Genomic DNA, 13361 nt, shown 5'->3' on the forward strand with positions numbered 1-13361 from the left:
CACATGCATGTATATTTTAAATATTAACAGTTTAGCAAACAGATTAAAAAGTTTATCAGCCTGGGTGCAGTAGCTCACGCCTGTAATCCTAGCACTTTAGGAGGCTAAGGTGGAAGGACTGCCTGAGGTCAGGAGTCTGAGACCAGTCTGGGCAACAAAGTGAGATCTCATCTCTACCAAAAAAAAAAAAAAAAAAGTATCAGCTCACACTCAAAGAGCGAATGTGGCTCTTTTTTTTTTTTAACGTTAAGTATGAGAAGGCTTGAAGTATGGTTAAGACCATACTTCTGGTCAGGAAGGTAATATTTAAGACTGTCAAATGGGCTCAATATAAATAATTATATTTATATTACAGGCATGAGTCATCAGGCCTGGACTAATAGGATTTTTTAAATAGAAAAATAATCAAAGTCAATGGGTGCAGTGGCTCATGCCTGTAATCACAGCATTTTGGGAGGAATAAGAGGGAGGATCATGTAGTCAGGAGATTGAGACCATCCTGGCTAACACGGTGAAACCCCATCTCTACTAAAAATACAAAAAATTAGCCAGGTGTGGTGGCTCATGCACCTGCAGTCCCAGCTACTCAGGAGGCTGAGGCAGGAGAATCGCTTGAACCTGGGAGGCAGAGGTTGCAGTGAGCCGAGATCGCGCCACTGCACTCCAGCCTGGCAACGAGTGAGACTCCACCTCTTAAAAAAAAAAAAAAAAAAAAAAAAAGTAAACCCAGGTTCCTTAAAAAGCTAAACAGAAAATTACCATATGACCCAGGAATTCTACTCTATGTGTACACCCTAAGGAACTAAAAGCAGGGACATGAACAGATAGTTGCCAACATTCACTTCAGTATTATTCACTGTAGCTTAGGTCTACACCTACAATGGAATAGTATTCAGCCATAAAAAGGAATTAGGTTCTGATACATGCTACAATATAGATGAAATGTGAAAACATTTTAAGTGAAATAAACCAGATACGGTTCTACTCATATGAAATATTTAGAAGAGCCAAATTCGTAGAGACAGAAAGTAGACTAGACGCCCTCAGAGGATGAGCGGGTGGGGAAAGGAGAGCTGTTTAATAAGCACAGCATCTGTATGAAGTGATGAAAATGCTTTAGAAATAGATGGTAGTGACGGTTGCCCAACACTGTGGATATGCTTAATGCCACTGAATTATACACTTAAAAATTGTTAAAATGGAAAATTTTAAGTTATATATACATTACTACAACTTAATAATATACCAAAAACCATTGAATGTGCACACTTTAAATGGGTAATAGTCTGTGAATTATCTCAATAAAGCTGGTTAATAAAAAAGGTAACCCCAAAGCTAGGCAACCTGGATTTGCACCTGGGCTCTGACACCTGCTAGCTGTGTGACCCTGAGTAAGTTCCTGTGCCCCACCCAGTGTCTCTTTTACTCTTCTGTAACTACAGTAACTGTAAGATTGCTATCAGGATTTGCCTGAAACGCCTGACACTTGTAAAATAGTATGCACAATGTAACTGTTGATTAAATGAGATCAGCCCAGAGACAGGTGCGAGACTGAGAACAAAGGAAGTAATCCCAAATGTTTGCGACATATGGGAATTTCAAATTTCCATGAAACATGAACGAATCTTGAATATTGCGAGGGTAGTATGTGGAACGCTATCATCTATCTCAGCTCCCACCGACCTCATTTCACCTAGCTTAGTTATCTGTTCCTTGCCATGTGCAGGGTAATCCTCTTGAAGGGTTCAAGACTACTAGTTTTTATAAATGGTAATCCTAGCTTCCCAAATCTTGGGGTTAGTATGGTAATAAAGAAATGTACAAAGGAGTTGTTACAAGTTTAGGGAAGCATATGGTTACGTAGGAAAACACTGGTAATGACACATAAGGAGGGTTAATTTTGAAAATGGTCTTAATAATTTTAATAGCTTTCTAATTATTTTAGCTCTGAGTTTATGTGTTCATTAAGGGTCTAATTCTAGTTTAAGAGACTACCCGGGTTTAAAATCTTGGCTCAGCAGCATACTTAGTAGCTCTGTGCTAAATATTTAACCTGTCTGAGCTCAGTTTTTTCGTCGTAAGATGTGGATAAAAATAGTTACCTACTTCAGAGAATTGTTGTCAGGATTCAATAAGTTATTACATGGAAGATACTCAGAAAAGAGTGCCTAGTGTTTAGTAAAAGCTCAGTAAATATCAGCAATTATTATAAACTAAATCTTATGAAGAAAATATGCTATAATAATTTTAAATGTGAAGATTTTCAACAGTTCCCATTTTTATTTTCTTAGAATATCAAACTATATGATTTATACCAATCAATGTTTCATACATTTAAGTAGCAGACTAACAATTTGGCCTATTGGAGATACACTGATCCTTTAAAATAAGTGATACACAATTTATTTTAGCTTTCCGGGACACAATAAAGTAAAAGAGATTTCACTAGTGACTGAATACTTCACAGAAGAAACACTGTATCTGACCCTTGGATACCACTTCCTGTTCCACTGTAGTGATTTAACTGATCTAGGCAAATAAATAATGGAACTTTCAGTATTTTCCTTTAATGGTCTCTTTCTCTCTCTCTTTTTTGTTTTTTTTCTTTTTTTCTTTTTTTGAGATGGAGTCTGGCTCTGTTGCCCAGGCTGGAGTCCACTGGTAGAATCTCGGCTCCCTGTAACCTACGCCAGTCGGGTTCAGATGCTCCTCCCACCTCAGCCTCCCAAGTATCTGGGATCACGGGTGTGTGCCACCATGCCCAGTTAATTTCTGCATTTTTGGTAGAGCTGGGGTTTTGCCAGATTGCACAATCTGGTCTCAAACTCCTTGCCTTAAGCAAGCTGCTCACCTCAGCCTCCCAGAGTGCTAGAATTATAGCTGTGACCCACTGCATCTAGCCAGTGGTCTCTTAATATATAGTTTCCTGGATAAAAATACATATTGTATCTTCCAGACTTACAGCACATCATATGTTTCATACCACACATACTGTACCTGCTTTTATGTAATGAAGTTTGAATATTTGGCTGTATTTAGGTTTCCTGTAAGCTGGACGTACAAACCAGTGCAAACACATTTTCTTTGATGACTATTTTAGTTACTTACTAAGTTTTCTCTCTCAATCCTTTGTTGTTCCCTCTGTCTGTTGAGAGCACTGTGATATAACTTTGGGGGATGATCAGTTGATCTAGGAATTGTACTTTTGCTTCCTGGCTTTTCCGCCTGTCTTGACAGTTCTTTCAAAAGCCTCTGATTTTCCCGATCGATCTGTCTCACCTCTTCTCTTGTGAAAGAGTAGTTTTTCCCAGGTGCTACTGAAGGTTGATCAACGTGATGCTTTTGTGGTCCTTTTTTATCTAATTGCAGAAAAGCTACAGAAAAGAACAAAAAAAAAGAGAAAATGGTCAAACAAAGTAAGTATGCGGTACATGCTTTTTCTTCCTCCTCCCCTTTCTTTTGAGACGGAGTTTCCCTCTTGTTGCCCAGGCTGGAGGGCAATGGCGCAATCTCAGCTCACTGCAACCTCCCCCTCCTGGGTTCAAACGATTCTCCTGCCTCAGCCTCCAGAGTAGCTGGGATTACAGGCATCTGCCACCACGCCTGGCTAATTTTTGTATTTTTAGTAAGGATGGGGTTTTACCATGTTGGCCAGGCTGGTCTTGAACTCCTGACCTCAGGTGAACCATCCACCTCAGCCTCCCAAAGTGCTGGGATTACAGGCGTGAGCCACTGTGCCCGGCCCGGTGGTACATGCTTTAACCCTTAAAAATATGTATTCATACATGAAAAAGTATGTATGAAATAATACTAATGACATCTGGATTACAACTTTGTCAGAAAAAATTAGACGTAGCTTAGTATTTTATGCTCACCAGGTTCCTTTTGTAGAGCAAGACTTCTAGATTAATTTATCTATAAGCCCTTTAAAATTCAATTCTAAAGGAAATTAATAATAAGCTATTTTTCTCTAACGGTTTTTGTCTTTTTTTTTTTTTTTTTTTTGAGACAGGGTCTTGCTCTGTCCCTCAGCCTCCTGAGTAGCTGGGATTATAGGCATCCGCCACCAAGCCCGGCTAATTTTTGTATTTTTAGTAGAGATGGGAGCTTCATCATGTTGGCCAGACTGGTCTTGAACTCCTGACCTCAGGTGATCCACCCACCTCGACCCCGCAAAGTGCTGGGATTACAGACATGAGCCACTGTACCAGGCTGAAGGGTGGGTTTTGATCAAAGGGGGGCATGAAGCACATTTTCTAGGATGATGGAAATGTTCTCTGTTTTATATTAGTTACTGCTGCTCTGCTAACACATCACCACAAAACTTAGTTGTGTGAAGCAGCAGCCTGCAAAGACTCAAAGGCCAGGATCAAAGTGCCTAACCATGGCACAGGAAATGAGGTGCTCCTGGAACAAACTTAGTACCAGCTTCGGGACCTGCTTTGGGACCTGGTGGCCAGCAGAGCTGCAAGGGCCTAGAGAAGGCTGTTGATGAAGTCTCAGACGATGAAATGGCAAAATGTTTAGCAACACTGTGCTTGTGTTGTTAAGGGAAATGGAAAAACTAACAACTGCACTGGTAGATCTGGCCGAGCAGAGCTCCAAGCAGAACGCTGAAGGTACCAGTGGTCTACTTTACCCACAATAAGAACGGACAAAGAGAAGTGAACTAAAAAAATAATAAAAAGAACTGGCCAGTTTTCAAACAAAATTTACAAAGAATATAAAAGAGCCAAGACTTACAGGGTTTAAAAGTAAAACTGTGCCTCATCCCTAGCCTTTCCCAGGAGATTCTCAAAGAGCTGTAGCTAAGAAACCACACCTGAGGAATCTCAGCTGCTGCTGGACCTGATTTACATCCCAGATCTCCAGGTAGGGGAATCTGTGGAAAGCGCGAATGCATTTTTGCATATGGGAAGAATGTTAATAAATCTGTGGCCAGAAGTTGGACTGAAGAGATTTTAAAATATAAAATATTTAAATTAAGGATTATTATAATTTACAGTATTTGACACTCCTCCCAGTAAGAAGTAGGGGTTTATGCCCTTTTGTGTTAAATCTGGGAGGGTTTATGACCATTTCAACCAATAGAGCATGAAAGAAATGATGCTATGTGACTTTTGAGGCTAGGTCATAAAAGGCAGTGAGGTCTCTGCCTTGTTTCCTGGAACACACGTGCTTAGAATCCTGAGCCACCATGGAAGAAGTCCAACTACCCCAAGGCTGACACATGAGGAAGCCAGGCCACATGCAGAACCCCATGTGGGCCCTTGGGTTCTGGTCTTCAGGTTGTACCAAGCCCAGGCACCTGATGTGAGTACACAGCACCGGGCTGACTGTAGTCCCGGTCACTGAATCACCTCTACCTTTGGGTCTCTCTATTCCCTAAGTGTTGGGGTAATCTGTCACGTAGCAGTAGTAACTGATTAGTTCATCACTTTTAAAAAATCATTGTGTGACAAAATACCTGTGGCCAAGAGCATCCCATGAGCAGATGCAAATTTTTGTTGTTACTGGTTAAAATTGATTATCAATGTTTCCATGGTGATGTGGCTTCCCAAATGTTATTTTCCAGTTCTGTTTTGCCTTTATCACACATTTCAAATCAATGACTTTTATCTTTTTGGTGTATTTGACCCATTTACTAACGTAAAACACCCTTCTCTATCTCTTTTAGTGATTTTCACATCTTGAGTTCTATTTTGTATATTAATAGATTGGTAAGTTTTACTCTCTCTTTGTTAAAGGAGATATGCCTGGCATATATTTTTCTATCCCTTATTTTCATTCTTCCTATACTATTTTAAATATCTTTTTAGGCTGAATTTTGTTTACTTTTTTTCCCAATTCTGTTGGCATATACTGAGCACTCATACTTAGCATAACAGAAACCCTATCAGACAGGGCTAGTGTTTTATTTTTTTATTGTGGCAAAACACATAGAACACAAAATTTACTACGTTAACCATTTGTAAGTATACAGTTCAGTGGTACTGAATATATTCATATTGTGTAACCATCACCACCAACCATTTCCAAAACTCCTTCCATTGTGTAAAACAAATTCTGTATCCATTAAACACTGACTCCCCATTGCTCCCTTCCCTTAGCCTCTGGAAGCCACCATTCTTTGTCTCTATAATTTCAACCACTCCAAGCATCTGACATAATCATACAGCACTTGTCTTTTTGAGACTGCTTTATTTCACTCAGCATCATGTCCTCAAGGTTCACCCATGTAGCATTATGTCAGAATTTCCTTCATTTTTAAGGCTAATACTTCTGGGTTTTTTAAATGTGCTCTGATATTCTGATAAGTTAAAATCACCCAGCCACCCACTTGCATTGTTTGCACTCTTTTTCTGTAATCTTTAACTAAAGTTTTGTTACTGTTTTTTCTCATTCTTTTCTATTTTGGAAGACTGACTGAGTTTACAAATTTTTTCTCTAAGATTTTCTCTAAAAGTTTGCAGCATTATGAATAGTCTGATCACCTATTCTAATTCCATTCCCCTAGACCTCAGGACCCCTTAACACCCCCCTAAAGACTGAGGACCCCAAAGAATGTGTATGTGGGTTACATTTACCAATAGTTACCTTGCTAGAAATTAAGTGTTTTAAAGCTATTAATTCCTCTAAAAATAATAAACCAATTATATGTGAACATAACATTTTTATTTTAAAAAGCTAGCGAGTGGCAGAGTTTAATGGTTGTGCAAGTCTTTAATGCCTGGCTTAAAACCTTGTCACTGCAGACTTTTGTCTGCAGACAAAAATACTACAAAAATACAAAAATTAGCTAGGCGTGGTGGCACATGCCTGTAATCCCAGTTACTGGGGAGGCTGAGGCATGAGAATTGCTTGAACCCGGGAGGTGGAGGTTGCAGTGAGCAGAGATCACACTACTGCACTCCAGCCTGAGCAACAGAGTGAGACTCTGTCTCAAAAAAATAAAAATAAATATAAATAAATATATAAAAAGCAAATTAAGGCATAGTCATAGTCTTTTTTTTTTTTTTTTTTTTTTTTGAGATGGAGTTTTGCTCTTGTTGCCCAGGCTGGAGTGCAATGGCGTGATCTCGGCTCACTGCAACCTCCGCTTCCCAGGTTCAAGCGATTCTCCTGCCTCAGCCTCCCTAGTAGCTGGGATTACAAGCATGTGCCACCACGCCCAGCTAATTTTGTATTTTTAGTAGAGACAGGGTTTCTCCATGTTGGTCAGCCTGGTCTCGAACTCCCGACCTCAGGTGATCCGCCTGCCTCATCCTCTCAAAGTACTGGGATCACAGGGATGAGCCACCGTGCCCAGCCGGGATAGTCTTGTTAGTGAAAACAGTTTTGTCCTCGAAGATCCTAAAAGCATCAAGCTTGCTCTTTTAAGACTCTGAAGTATTACACTCTTCAGCTACGAGTCTGGTGCCTCTCTGTTGGCTTTTGCTTTTCTTAAATGTTTGGCAATACTTGGTAGTGTGTTGGGGGTATTGAGATTTCCTGCAGTTTGCCAGGAAGAAAGGATAAAGTGTGCTGCCAGGCAGGACGTGCTGATAGCTAATCTCAGTATGGGCATCTCCCTTCTTTTTTTTTTTTTTTTTTTGAGACGGAGTTTCGCTCTTTTTTGCCCAGGCTGGAGTGCAGTGGCGCGATCTCAGCTCACCGCAACCTCCGCCTCCCGGGTTCAAGCGATTCTTGTACCTCAGCCTCCCAAGTAGCTGGGATTACAGGCCTGTGCCACCATGCCTGGCTAATTTTGTATTTTTAGTAGAGATGGGGTTTCTCCATGTTGGTCAGGCTGGTCTTGAACTGCCGACCTCAGGTGATCCACCCGCCTCGGCCTCCCAAAGTGCTGGGATTACAGGCATGAGCCACCACGCCCGGCCAGGCATCTCCCTTCTTACAGAGCATAACACGGTCTGTATCTTCCCCTTAAACAAGGCACTTCAATCCCTCACACATTGGTATCATTTTAGCAAAAAATTTAACCAGTTTCTTTGCTCACCAATGCTTCTTTAATCCCATTTCTTATATTTATTTTTCTTCTCAAAATACATCCTGTAGTGATTATTTCATAGTCTACATAGTAGACTTTGAGGCAACGTATTTCTAAAATGTTTTAAATTTTGCTGTTTCAGATTCTTTTTAAAGAGACCTAATTTTACCTATACAAAATAGGAAACATACCTTCGAATCTAGTGTGGTCAACTTCTTCAATGCTCTCCAAATAGGTGAGATTCATGCCATAACTTGATGTCTAAACTTCTGTTTACTACTCCATTTGTTTAATGCCCTTTCTGCCTATTCAGGGATTTACACAGCTCAAGATCAAGGATCTAATTCCAACCATTTTTTGACATTGACATAGCAAAGGCAGCTTTGCACAGAGGTGGAAAATTCCCCAACTCAGCCACCCTTGAGCTAAAAGAGGTTGAATATTCAGAAATTCGACTAATCTTTCAAGATCCACTTTAAAGTCCCGTATCTAATACTGCCAGTCTGCAACGATCTTCCCTTCTTCCACTATTTCTCACAGAACCCGAAGAACTCTGAAGTTAGAATGGACCCTAGCAACATATATCAACAATCTCCTCCCACAAATAGAGTGCCCGAAGCTCAGAACAGTTGCTGGCTTGTTTGTGATCATGTCGTTAACACCCAGAAGCCTAAATTTTATTCCACTTTCAAAACTGTCTTTACCTTGGTTCAACACTGTTTCATCATTCCATGCCCTATACTGGTAGATTTAATTTTACATTCTTTTATTAATCTTTGTTTCATAGGTTTAATATTTTATAGTTCAAATTTCTATTTCATAAACCACAAAAGGGCTGGGCGTGGTGGCTCACACCTGTAATCCCAACACTTTGGGAGGCTGGGACAGGCGGATCACCTGAGGTCAGGAGTTCACGACCAGCCTGGCCAATAAGATGAAACTCCATCTCTACTAAAAATACAAAAATTAGCTGGGCCTGTAATCCCAGCAACTCAGGAGGCTGAGGCAGGAGAATCGCTTGAACCCGGGAGGTGGAGGCTGCAGTGAGCCTAGATTGCGCCACTGCACTCCAGCCTGGGTGACAGAGCAAGACTCTGCCTCAAAAAAAAGAAAAAAAAGTTCTTTTAAACCAATAAATGTTGATGTGGTTGGCTATACAGGTATCCCTCATTGTCTGAACGCTCACCTAATATGGCTGTTAATTTGCAAATTTTTTACTCAGTATTCACTAGCAGTAAACTGGTTTACCGAACCTCTGTACTGAAGTCCGTGAAAATGTTTAAACTGAAAAGATGCAGAGAACATGCTGCATTCCTGCCTCAGCCGTGCTCTGACAGGCTCACGTGTCGTCTTCACCATTATCCTCCCCACACTCAGTGGATTTACGTTCCAGGAAGTGGAAAAGGCAGTGAAGAAATTAGGTAAACCAAAGCAGCCTAGAAAAGCTTATTTAGTAGAAGTTAGAAGTGATAAAGTATATTTAGAGATGAATGCAGAAAAGGCACAAGCCTGGCTCTGCATACATACCCACCTACCGTGACCACAGTTGCAGTTATATGGTGGAAAATAAAGAAAACACAGGAAAAGAATTTTGGATTTGAAATGCTTCACTGTGTAAATCGAGCATGAATAATTTTGAAAAATGATGGCAATACCTTATGTAACAGACTGACAGTCATAATTAGTGTTTAAAATGCTTTATTATTATAAAGAATCCTTGGTGGATTTTTATGTTATGGACTCCAATAACAGATGTACCAACTGGCAAAATGCCATGTTTGTTCCTGTGCCTTAAAAAGCCCCGAGCGCCACCTGCTGGCAAATCTCTTCTATGCACTACTATGAATAAAGCTTCCCTTCTACATTTTAGCTCAGCATCTGTGTTCAATGTTTTTCAACAGTATTTCAATTTAATTATAACTGGGGAACTGTTCAGAGTTTGGGTTAGGATTATTTTTCTTATTTAAAAGTTAAAAAGATTTAGGTTCTCTATATCCAATTAAGTTTCAGAAATGGGTTAGATAGGAAGAGTGAAGAATGCTTTATTTTCAATCGAACCAAATAGTTTACTGACTGTCTTGATATTCAGACCAAGGTCCCTGGATCTGCAACACGGGTATCACCAGTAGCAGCTGGTTAGAAATGCCGATTTAGCTCTTACCTTAGTTTTACTGAACCCGAATCTGCATTTTAACAGTATCCCTGGCTTAACCATCTGCATACTGAAGTTTGAGAAGCTCTGTTGGACAAAGTTGGCTGCCCAATTACTGCACATCTATTTTCCTCCTACTTCACAGATCCCTGGCTTCCAGGATGAGCCTGCTTGGCCCCGGATAATCCCATTTCCCTACCAACGCCTGGTTCGGGAATGGAAGTGTAACCAGCTCTGGACAAGGAGACCTAAGTGGAAGCTAACTGGGCCACACTTCTTTAAGAAGTTTTCTCCATTCCAAGAGTCAGAGAACAGACAGTGTCTCTTCCTCTGGACACTGTTGTGTCTGAAGGTGAACACTGAACACAGCTGCAGACATCTCCTCGCAGCGTAAGAATGAAGCCACCACCAGGGCTGGAGGAACAGTGCTGGAAAGTAGGTCCCTGATGACGTTTTGAGCCACTCAGTCAACCCTGAAGCCTATTCTATCTTTGGGCGGCCTGTTATATGAGAAACATTGTTTCATTCAGAATTCCTTTCTTGTATTCAAAATCCTGGATAATCACTGATGACCCTGAACAAAAAGCCCAGAAATCAGACTATTTTCTATTAGACGGTTTTTTAAAACTTGACAATTCTAAGAGTCCAGTGTTTCCTTCCTGTAAGAAGCTTTTTTTGATTGGCTGAAACAACACCTTCCTTTTGTATGCTCGTTTTTTATGCTCTTTCCTAGGGTACAGTGGGGTTTATAATCTGTGGGATCCAATAGTACTTACAACATTTTAAAAAATGGAAGTGTCCCCTTAAAAATAAAAATTATGCTTTAGTCAAACAAGCCCATATTTAAAAAATAAAGCCCACTAGACATATTAAACATTTTAATTTATCTTCTAGAACATTTCTCTCTTCAATCCATTTTTTAACCTAATCTTATAAGAACAATATTTTTTAATGCCAAACAATAGGCTGCCACTTTTTAACACATTTCCCATTTGCCCCAAGAAATGAGTGCTGGCAGTGAGCTGCACCTTTTTTTTCTGAACGGGAAATGGGTTCAACGCACAGAAATCACAGTAAGAATTATGAAGGAAGAGCAATGCAGCAATAGAAGTTTGACGCACAAGAAAAAAACCAAATATATCAAGATAGATGTTATTATACAATATTAGTGAGCAATCTGCATTATCTCATGAAATTTTATGATTTAATTTCAACCACTATCCAATTTTTGCATTACGAATATAATTTTAAAGCACAACTCTGTCACTTCGAGGAAAACAGTTGACAGTATTTATTACCAATAATAAAATTTAAGCTTTTCAGCAAAAAATAGTATTTTAGGTAAACTTGTATCTGCCACCATGAGTTTGACAGCTTTTCAAGAGCTTTCTGATGAGGCTGGTAGTGATATAAACAACTATGATTTCTATATAATGTATTCTGAAATTTACCAACTTTTTTTTTTTTTTTTTTTTTTGAGACAGCGTCTTGCTCTGTCTTCTAGGTTGGAATGGAGTAGCATGATCTCAGTTCACCGCAACCTCCAACTCCCTGGCTCAAGTGATCCTCCTATCTCAACCTCCCCCAGTAGCTGGGACTACAGAATCACACACCACCATGCCTAGGTAATTTTTGTATTTTTTGTAGAGATAGGGTTTCATCATGTTGCTTAGGCTGGTCTCAAACTCCTGGGCCCAAGTGATCTGCCTACCTCTGCCTCCCAAAGTGCTGGGATGACAGGCATAGCCACTGTGCCTGGCCTGCCAACATTTGTAAGCTCAGTGAAACAATATTTTTCAAATACCCAATATGTCACATTACAAAACCATGCCTAAGTAAAATACACATTAAAACTCAATCAAGAAATATCAATGTTAGACCAATGGAACAGAACAGAGTCCTCAGAAATAATACCACACATCTACAGCCATCTGATCTTTGACAAACCTGAGAAAAACGTGAAATGGGGAAAGGATTCCCTATTTAATAAATGGTGCTGGGAAAATTGGCTAGCCATAAGTAGAAAGCTGAAACTGGATCCTTTCCTTACTCCTTATACGAAAATTAATTCAAATGGATTAGAGACTTAAATGTTAGACTTAATACCATAAAAACCCTAGAAGAAAACCTAGGTAATACCATTCAGGACATAGGCATGGCCAAGGACTTCATGTCTAAAACACCAAAAGCAATGGCAACAAAAGCCAAAATTGACAAATGGGATCTAATTAAACTAAAGAGCTTCTGCACAGCAAAAGAAACTACCATCAGAGTGAACAGGCAACCTACAGAATGGGATAAAATTTCTGCAATCTACCCATCTGACAAAGGGCTAATATCCAGAACCTACAAAGAACTCAAACAAATTTACAAGAAAAAAACAACCCCATCAAAAAGTGGGCAAAGGATATGAACAGACATTTCTCAAAAGAAGACATACATACAGCCAACAGACACATGAAAAAATGCTCGTCATCACTGGCCATCAGAGAAATGCAAATCAAAACCACAATGAGATACCATCTCACACCAGTTAGAATGGCAATCATTAAAAAGTCAGGAAACAACATGTGCTGGAGAGGATGTGGAGAAATAGGAACACTTTTACACTGTTGGTGGGACTGTAAACTAGTTCAACCATTATGGAAAACAGTATGGCGATTCCTCAAGGATCTAGAACTAGAAGTACCATATGACCCAGTCATCCCTTTACTGGGTATATACCCAAAGGATTATAAATCATGCTGCTATAAAGACACATGCACACATATGTTCATTGCAGCACTATTCACAATAGCAAAGACTTGGAATCAACCCAAGTGTCCATCAGTGACAGACTGGATTAAGAAAATGTGGCACATATACACCATGGAATACTATGCAGCCATAAAAAAGGATGAGTTTGTGTCCTTTGTAGGGACTTGGATGCAGTTGGAAACCATCATTCTCAGCAAACTATCGCAAGAACAGAAAACCAAACACTGCATGTTCTCACTCATAGGTGGGAACTGAACAATGAGATCACTTGGACTTGGGAAGGGGAACATCACACACCGGGGCCCATCATGGGGAGGGGGGAGGGGGGAGGGATTGCATTGGGAGTTATACCTGATGTAAATGATGAGTTGATGGGTGCTGACGAGTTGATGGGTGCAGCACACCAACATAGCACAAGTATACATATGTAACAAACCTGCACATTATGCACATGTACCCTAGAAC

At 40.0% G+C, this 13361-nt stretch overlaps 1 protein-coding gene across 4 annotated transcripts in view; it reads right to left on the minus strand.

The window, feature by feature from the left end:
- Positions 1 to 13361, minus strand: part of CFAP97 (cilia and flagella associated protein 97) — a 46916-nt gene that overhangs the window by 13312 nt on the left and 20243 nt on the right. For all 4 annotated transcript variants that reach the window (XM_025386625.1, XM_025386623.1, XM_025386624.1 and 1 more), the window contains exon 3: positions 3109 to 3374. In XM_025386625.1, coding sequence (XP_025242410.1) covers positions 3109 to 3374 — 266 coding nt within the window. The remainder of the gene's footprint in view (positions 1 to 3108; positions 3375 to 13361) is intronic.

The sequence above is a fragment of the Theropithecus gelada genome, chromosome 5 (assembly GCF_003255815.1).
Source record: "Theropithecus gelada isolate Dixy chromosome 5, Tgel_1.0, whole genome shotgun sequence".
NCBI classification, from domain to species: domain Eukaryota; kingdom Metazoa; phylum Chordata; class Mammalia; order Primates; family Cercopithecidae; genus Theropithecus; species Theropithecus gelada.